The sequence below is a fragment of the Anopheles cruzii genome, chromosome 2 (genome assembly GCF_943734635.1).
Source record: "Anopheles cruzii chromosome 2, idAnoCruzAS_RS32_06, whole genome shotgun sequence".
Lineage (NCBI taxonomy): Eukaryota > Metazoa > Arthropoda > Insecta > Diptera > Culicidae > Anopheles > Anopheles cruzii.
In genome coordinates, this window is record NC_069144.1 from 26420892 (window position 1) to 26428377 (window position 7486).

General features: G+C 52.1%; 1 protein-coding gene across 1 annotated transcript; it reads right to left on the reverse strand.

Moving 5' to 3' along the window:
- Nucleotides 1–3799: 3799 nt before the first annotated feature.
- On the reverse strand, nucleotides 3800–7137 carry LOC128278757 (phospholipase B1, membrane-associated-like). Its single transcript, XM_053017486.1, has 6 exons — nucleotides 6843–7137; nucleotides 6580–6758; nucleotides 5143–5585; nucleotides 4942–5059; nucleotides 4793–4869; nucleotides 3800–3944 (listed from the first exon to the last, which is right to left on the reverse strand). The coding sequence occupies exons 1-6, from the start codon at nucleotides 7135–7137 to the stop codon at nucleotides 3800–3802; spliced, it is 1257 nt and encodes a 418-aa protein (XP_052873446.1).
- Nucleotides 7138–7486: the final 349 nt, after the last annotated feature.

The following is a 7486-nucleotide window of genomic DNA, read 5'->3' on the forward strand; positions in this document are numbered from 1 at the left end:
GTCCGGGACCGGCAGCCGGCGCTACGCCAGCTACTTTACTATTCGGAATGCAAATGTCCGAGGTCGGCCAAAGAAGACAGACCACACCAGTGCGCAGGGGGAAGCAAAGGACGCCATACCAGAGTGCCGCGGGAGTGTTTGTGATTTAACGAAAAATAAAAATCCGGGTTTAAAGGAAACTCCGTTGCAGTTCGTTCGGTGAGAGCCGCAGCTTGTCACGGGCGGTGGTTTGGTTCCGAAATCGTCCCCGTCACCAATACCAGACAACCAATTGGGGGACCTGGTTATGCTGTGCTTTGTGCGGAGTTTTGTGAATGAAAACATGGCGGCCCTCGAGCGAACGAGCGATGACCATAGTAGGGACAGTGCGTCACCTTTTTCAGTTACCGAATGATCGACGGTGAAAGCCTCCCGGACCTGATTCAGTCCTGACCGACAACCGATAACCGATGACAGGCAGCCAGCGTGTCACGCACGCGTCGTGATAAAGCTTCACTGTCGGACTTCATTCATAAAACCGCGAAACTCTGGCCACGACGAAAGTTGCCGGACCCACCGATCCAATCGGCTTACTTGCCCTGCCTTATAGGGGTGCGCCCTCTAGCGCGGTGTCGATGACTCGCACGGGACGGTTCCCATTTATGTTGCCTGCTTCCACCGGCACACCAGGCACCAGGCTGATCCTTCCGCGCAGTGACGGGGTGTGCGTATGCAGACGAAACCCAAAAGGAGGTCCACCCCAGTACACGGGGCCAGTTTTGGCAACGGCGGTCGCGTGGTCGCCATTTTGCGCTCATAACGATCACCCATTTAAAGGTAATCAAAGGCGTATGTTATCAAATTAAAACAGACCCCGGTTTGCCCCCGGTGTGAGTGGGTGTGCCGAACGCGGAGTCGGAAAGGCGGTGGGCGAAAGTTAGGTTCAGCTAATCACCTACACCAGGCCGTGCCAAATGGCCAACTTCATCAAACGTCACACACGCGGGAGACTGGCGCGAACGAGAAACTGGCGCCGTGCGTGGCAATCACACGTAACACACGGGAGTCATTGCGCGACGATCACGAAGATCGCAACGGCGTGCTCTGCGGTCTCTATGTCGTATCGTATAAGGCCATCGCCAACGGAACTGGTGCGCCAAACGACCGAATGAAGCGAAGCAAACCAGAGCCCGACCTACCGACCGAACCGTACGAAACATATCGATCATTGGACTGTTTACTACATTAAATAATCGCTCCCGTTGCGTGTTCACCACCCGGTGCGCGTCTGCGTGTGTGGGTAATGTAATTGGTTTATTGCCCACCGGTAGCAACCGGTGGTTCCTTGGCAGTCGGCCATTTTTATGGGCGCCGTTTAATATCGCGATCATGACCAGCGAACGCCACTAGCACGTACCGTGTCATCCGTAATACGAACTGAGCCAATGAAGTGTGTCAAGTAGATTGGCACAATTGTAAAACGGTTCCAGTATTCATATGGGTCTCTGGCAGTAAACAGAATACTTACCTTATACTGCGGTTTTCAATAAGTTCGTATGGTCGGTAGCAGTGCTTGGGGTTGGGTATTGGGTTTCAGAAAGCTGTTTGCAAAATGTGTACCGCATTCGAATGCATCTTTCTTTACAACATTTCAAGCGTTTTCGATAGGATAAAGTGGATTTTCTGCATCGAATCATCACTGTGGATGAGACCCGAGTCTATCACCATGATTCTGAATCAAAACAAGTGGCTAAAGAGCGGTGTGAACCTTTTTCTTCGGTTCCGAAACGAGTTCGTCCAGATATTGCCCAAAAAGATGTTAGCATCAGTTTTGTGGGATGCGAGTGGAATTTTGTCAGCGGATTACTTGCAAACTGATAAAACAATAAATTTCGATTATTGTTGTAACTTTTCAGACCAGCTTGAAGAGAAAATTCGTGAAAAAAGACCCGGTTTGGTGAAGAAAATGCACCGCGTCGCAAGAGCATTTTGAAAATGGCAAAAATCCTTTAATTAGAGTTCGAATTGTTGGAGCATCCACCGTATTCAGCAGATTTAGCCCCTAGCGACTTCCATCTGTTTTCAGACCCAAAACAATCATGCGGGAAAATCGTTTTTCATCAAATGATGACGTCACAAAAGCTGCGGAAGCGTATTTTGAAGCCTTTCCAGTGTTTCACTTCAGGGATGGAATTCTCAAATTTGAGTCTCGTTGGATCAAGTGCATTGATGTTCAGGGAAGCTATACTGCATAATAAAGTGTATTTCAAAGTAAAAAAATATGTTTATCTTATCAAGGCAACGAACTTATCGAACAGCCGAGTGTCAGATGAAAACCTATCTGTCGACTGCTAAATCAACTACGGGTTGAGAGTCCATGCCCGTAGTCGTTTGCTAGGAGCCCGACTAATTGCAGCGATGAACCAGGCTAAGTCTTACGTCTGCACGGCAAATACTGGTGACAGTAAACAATGGGTAAACACACGAAGCAAACAGTTTACGCGAACGACTGTAACGACCCATTGAAGGACTAAGCCCATTGCAACATCGAACACCATCCGGCCTGCGACTTCGACTGATTTCAACTGCGTAACCCCCCGCGGTTCAACACACGGTCTGATGGATTTTATTTAAATGACCCACCGTATATCAGTCCCGTTGTGTTGTTCTCTGTATCACCGCCTTTCGATAGCAATAGGGATTTGGGCGGAAAGAAAAACCAACGGAAAACGATACGAAAAATCAAACAACTCGTCGTGTCGTCCGGGGGCGGTAACCAAAGGGCCCAAGGCGAATGCTCGCCGGTTAAATGGTGCATAAAAACGATCTCGAATACTCACCGAAACTCCAAACCCCGAACACCAGACACCAATCAGCCGTGAAAAAGCGCACACACGGCGGACCTAGAAAGTGTTCGCGGAATATTAATTTGCATGCAGGCCCATTAGCCAGGCTCTGATAGGGCCACCACGACGTGGCGTCAGAGTGCATTCTCTTTTTTTGTCGCAAGATGCATTCACTTTCAGCGAATGCATCCCTCGGGCAGCCTCGGGTTGCCCAACTTCCGGCCGTGTGGCCGCGCGCTGGCAAATAATGTGCAACACTTCAGTGACCCTTGGAGCATCGTATGGTGCATCTCTGCCGAAAGCGCCCGCCACTCGAAGACTAGCGATTCGACTGGCGGCACCGAAAGTGTTGGGAAAGTAATTTGGCGTTCGGCGATCTGGCGAGTGATGTCTCCGTTCTACGCGCGTGTCCGATGCTCAGCTTCCGCGAGCTGCTGCGTGGTGCGTCATCGGATTACGCAAGCCGCAGGTGCACAGCCGTCCGTCCGTCGGTGGTGCCTTCTCACTTATCGCACCGTCCCGAACGGTTTTGATGGAACAATTTCTTTCGTCCGTTGCCACTCCACGTTGCCGACGTTCCACTGACATGCTTTCATTAGGCTGCGTTTATTTCGATGCGATTTTTGTCCGACTCGTGGCCTGCGCCCGCGGTTGAGAAACCCCCCCGGAGGAGCGAGCCACGGCAGACACAGACAGGGTTGGCGCACTACAATCTAATGACACTTGTATATCTACACTGAAATCGATTACGAACAAATCACTTGGCGGCGGCTCTCTCTTTCCCGCTCTTGCTACCTCGTGTATGACTCTTGACTCGCCCGGCAGTCAGCACGTTTCTTTAAATAAGTAGAAAATAAATTAACATCACAATAGCCTTTGCCCGTCGTGTGGGCTTTTCACGATTCGGTGGTTTCGGCTTTATGGGCTCGTCGAGCCTGCAGCATCCGCAATCACCGCGCCACCACGGTTACCGGTTAACTGAGCGCACTGTTATCGTAGGTGTACAGATACGGTGACTCTTTCGTCGGGCACTTGAAGTTCTTCAGAATCGGCCGCCAGCTGGTCGACTTCTTTCCCGCGGGCTCGAGCAGGTTGTTCCACAGTGCGGTGCCGGCATACCTGAAGGGGTCGGAACGAAAGAAGAGGATCAACAACATGTGGTCAGAATGTTAAAGATGCACCTCGCACAGGCAGACCCGTCGTCGAAAACGTCGATAAAATCATAGAAATAATCAAAGATGATCAGCATTTTAGCAATCAGAACATCGAGCCAGGGGCTAAAGATTAACCATCAAACAGTTTTAAGTCATTTTCGCAAAGCTGGATTCACGAAGAAGCTCGATGTTTGGGTGCAACATCAATTGACACTGAAAAACATGATGGATGGAATTGCGATCTGCGAAGTTTTTGCCAAACGGGACGAAAACAACCCATTTCTTAAACGGATGGTTACTGGGGATGAGAAATGGGATACGACATACGACAATACTGTCTGAAAATGATCGTTGTTTAAGCGTAACCGGTGGCCAAAACAGGAATAACGGCTAGGAAGGTTCTACTGGGTATACACTGGGTATACACAGGAAGGTTCTACTGGGTATTTTACAAGAGAGCCATTATGAGATTAGGTATGAGATTAGAGAGGTATTTTCAAATTTCAAAGAGAGGCAAATTTTCCAACAAAATGGTGCATATTTCACCCAAATCGGACCATTAAAAACCTGTGAAATATAGTTTTGAAATTCACGCAAAAAACGACGATTTCTTGTACCCCAACCTAAGATGTCACTTTATTTTGATCCCGTGATCGGTGGCAAATTGAGATTGACAGGTCGTTCACAGGCAGTAATTTTGATTAGAAGCAAATAAAAATAAACTTGAACCAATAAATATTATTTGTTTTCTATAAAAAAAAGCACCATAATTAGGAAGGAAAATAGGAAGGACCGTACAATCTGGCTACTTACGCATTTCCCTTCTGGCTCATGTGGAAGCAGTCGTATGACAGCAGCGAATAGTCAACGGTCTTGCCGTTCATCTTCATCTAGCCGAGCGTAAAAAATCGAGAAATTACATTTTAAACAAGCCGCATGCCAGCGTCGTTCCGAATTCCTACCGAAATGTTCAACGACCACGGCTGATAGACGACCGCAAACTCGTCCAATCCGCGAAACTCCTTCGATTCGGCCACGTCCTTCTCCACCTCGATGTACTGGTCCTGTATGCGAGCCCATCTTGCAAACGTGTGTTCAAGAACTCAAAGTTAGTCTCTCTGTCCCCCACCCCAGATCCCCCTGGCACCCTCGCGAGACCTTACCTTTCGCGCGAAGCATCAGTCTGGTTGTAGAGTTTGCCGACCCAGCAGGAACACTCGCCGTGGTGAAGCGACTCACAGGCGAAGGGTTTGCGTGGCAGCATCACCACCTTCTTCACGCTCGGCACCGACACCACGTTCACGAACGTTCGGGGCAGGTTGTCCCGTAGGTAACGGAGTGTCCGCTGCAACCTCAGCCGGTGCTTGTGCGGCAGCGTTTCTGGCCGCTGCATGGTGCAGACGAACGAACAGATGTCGTTGCCACCGATCGCGATCGTCAGCAGCTTCCAGTCGCGCTTCCAGTCGACGCGCCGATCCTGCCGTATGCGCTGCACCAGTGCCCGGGCCATGTACGGAATGTCGTAGGACACTGCCCCGATCTCGGCCATGTTGTACTGGGTGTCCCAGTGGAACGGATACGCGTCGCCGTACGAGTATCCAACGAGCTGCAGGGGTACAGAGAACGGAGTCTTTCCAGTAAGCTGTTCCCGGTTCCCGAACTGAGTGAAGTCCGTCCGTCCGGTCAGTGTGTCATTTGGATGCCCCTAAGGAGCCCCCAACACCGGGAAGCCCAGCCGCTTATGTAAGCTCCTATGACCTTATTTCCCTTTCGGCGTTCTTCAAACCGGGCTCCGGGTAATGAGACCTCGGGTCGGTAATTGTACGAGCCCGAGGTCCGCCTCTCGGGTGGAAAAGCAATCAATTTCACCGTTTGAATCCGGCCCCGGGCAGCGGAAAAACGATGCGCACGCACGGTAAATATCAAAGTTCACGCAAACGTACGGAGGTTCCTGGCCGCTGACCGCAGCAGTACACCTCGACGCGCGCTCCACACTCAATTAGCAGTTACGTGCTTCGTTCGCTGACCCGCGGGGAGAAATGGTCAATTTGCCAGCAACCAGAGGTTAAGGATAATCAATCGTGGGACTTCTTCAAGCGTTACCGGCAACCGGGACGTGGCAGACAGCGTGGTATCTACATATTCTGGTTTGCCTGCTGGCCAACCGTTGCACAACACGATTGATCGCGCACCCTTCCCCTTGTGTTCTAACGCCCAAGATCTGACCGTCGGCCTTTCGAGGCAGCGCGTACTGCGCAACCATAATTGTGGCGGACTTCTTTCGAGCCCGAAACCGGGTCGCGAGCTCTCGGGGGAGCCCGAAACATTGAAGAGCCCAATTGACGGGCGGAGAGTCTTTTCGCAATCCCGAGCTACCGAGCGGGCGCTGCAATCGCTAAAGAGGACCAAGGACCGGGGCGTGTTGCAACCCCCCCAAGAGGCGGCTGTCGAAAGCCACGCCGTGCGCAATTGAAATCAAACAGGTAGCGCCGAAATTACGACGAAAATACTTAAACGGCGACGACGGAATCGTGGCGCCAGCACTGCAGATCGTGCCTCGAGTTCGAATGCATCAAGGGGCCCCCCGGGTCTGGACGTACCTTCGGGTTGAACACCTTCAGTATGTTCGGCAGGGTGGTCACGTTGCGCCAGTTCCACTGTCCGCCGATGCTCCACGCGAGCCCGCGGTTCTCCATGTACAGGTCGACGAAGCCGGACGCTGCCGCTCCGGTGGCCGCCGTCAGCGAGTCACCCAGCGCGGCCACCACACCGATGTCGCCTGCAAAGGGGAGGAGGGGGTCGTTGCCTGGATAAGACAGGGCGCAGCATAAAGATGGACCGGGACCGGCAGCTCCACACTTACCGGGGCGCAGCTTGTGTACGCTCGAGGGCACCCGCTGGCTGCGGCCCAACGACACGTTGCAGGGAAATGGCACTTCCGGGGGAATGGTGTCCTGGCGAAACGGTCCACTCGTTCGCTGGCCGGTGCGGCCTACAATGTTGAACATCCACGTGCGAAGAAACCGAAACACGGCCCGCATTCCGGGCCCATCCAGCAGCGTCGTCTGGTCCGTCGGATCAACCCGCTTCCGAGGCGCAGCTCCGGTGGTAGCCGCCGGTGCGTACACTAGCCACAGGATACACATCCACAGCGTCATCAAGGCTCGTCTGCGGCCCGCGAACCGGACACTCATTTCGTTTCACGCTGGCCTCTGGGCTGTGTGTGTGTGCGGGCGAAGAGCAAATGAAATAAACGTTTTCTTCCATCCCAGCCAATGACAAAGTTCCCCCGAATCACCCCAAAACGTTGAAGTTGAGTCACGAGTGGTGAATGATTTCACGTATTTAACATGCGGAGCCGGCTCTGCCGGATGCCGTGGATCCGCGACCAAAAAAGTCTCACTTAGTCACGCTGGAATTCCTCGGGGAGAGCCGAATCGGATCGTGCGTCAGAGACCTGCCTCGGAGCCAGGACCATGGAGCGAATTTTCCCCAATTTAAAAACCC

What these genes read in the sequence shown, in the direction of transcription:
- LOC128278757 (XM_053017486.1), bottom strand. Translation starts at nt 7,137, where the DNA reads ATGACGCTGTGGATGTGTATCCTGTGGCTAGTGTACGCACCGGCGGCT. An exon ending in CGTACACAAGCTGCGCCCCG is followed by an intron (nt 6,759 to 6,842) that starts GTAAGTGTGGAG and finishes TCCCCTTTGCAG; the next exon opens with GCGACATCGGTGTGGTGGCC. An exon ending in ACTGATGCTTCGCGCGAAAG is followed by an intron (nt 5,060 to 5,142) that starts GTAAGGTCTCGC and finishes CACGTTTGCAAG; the next exon opens with ATGGGCTCGCATACAGGACC.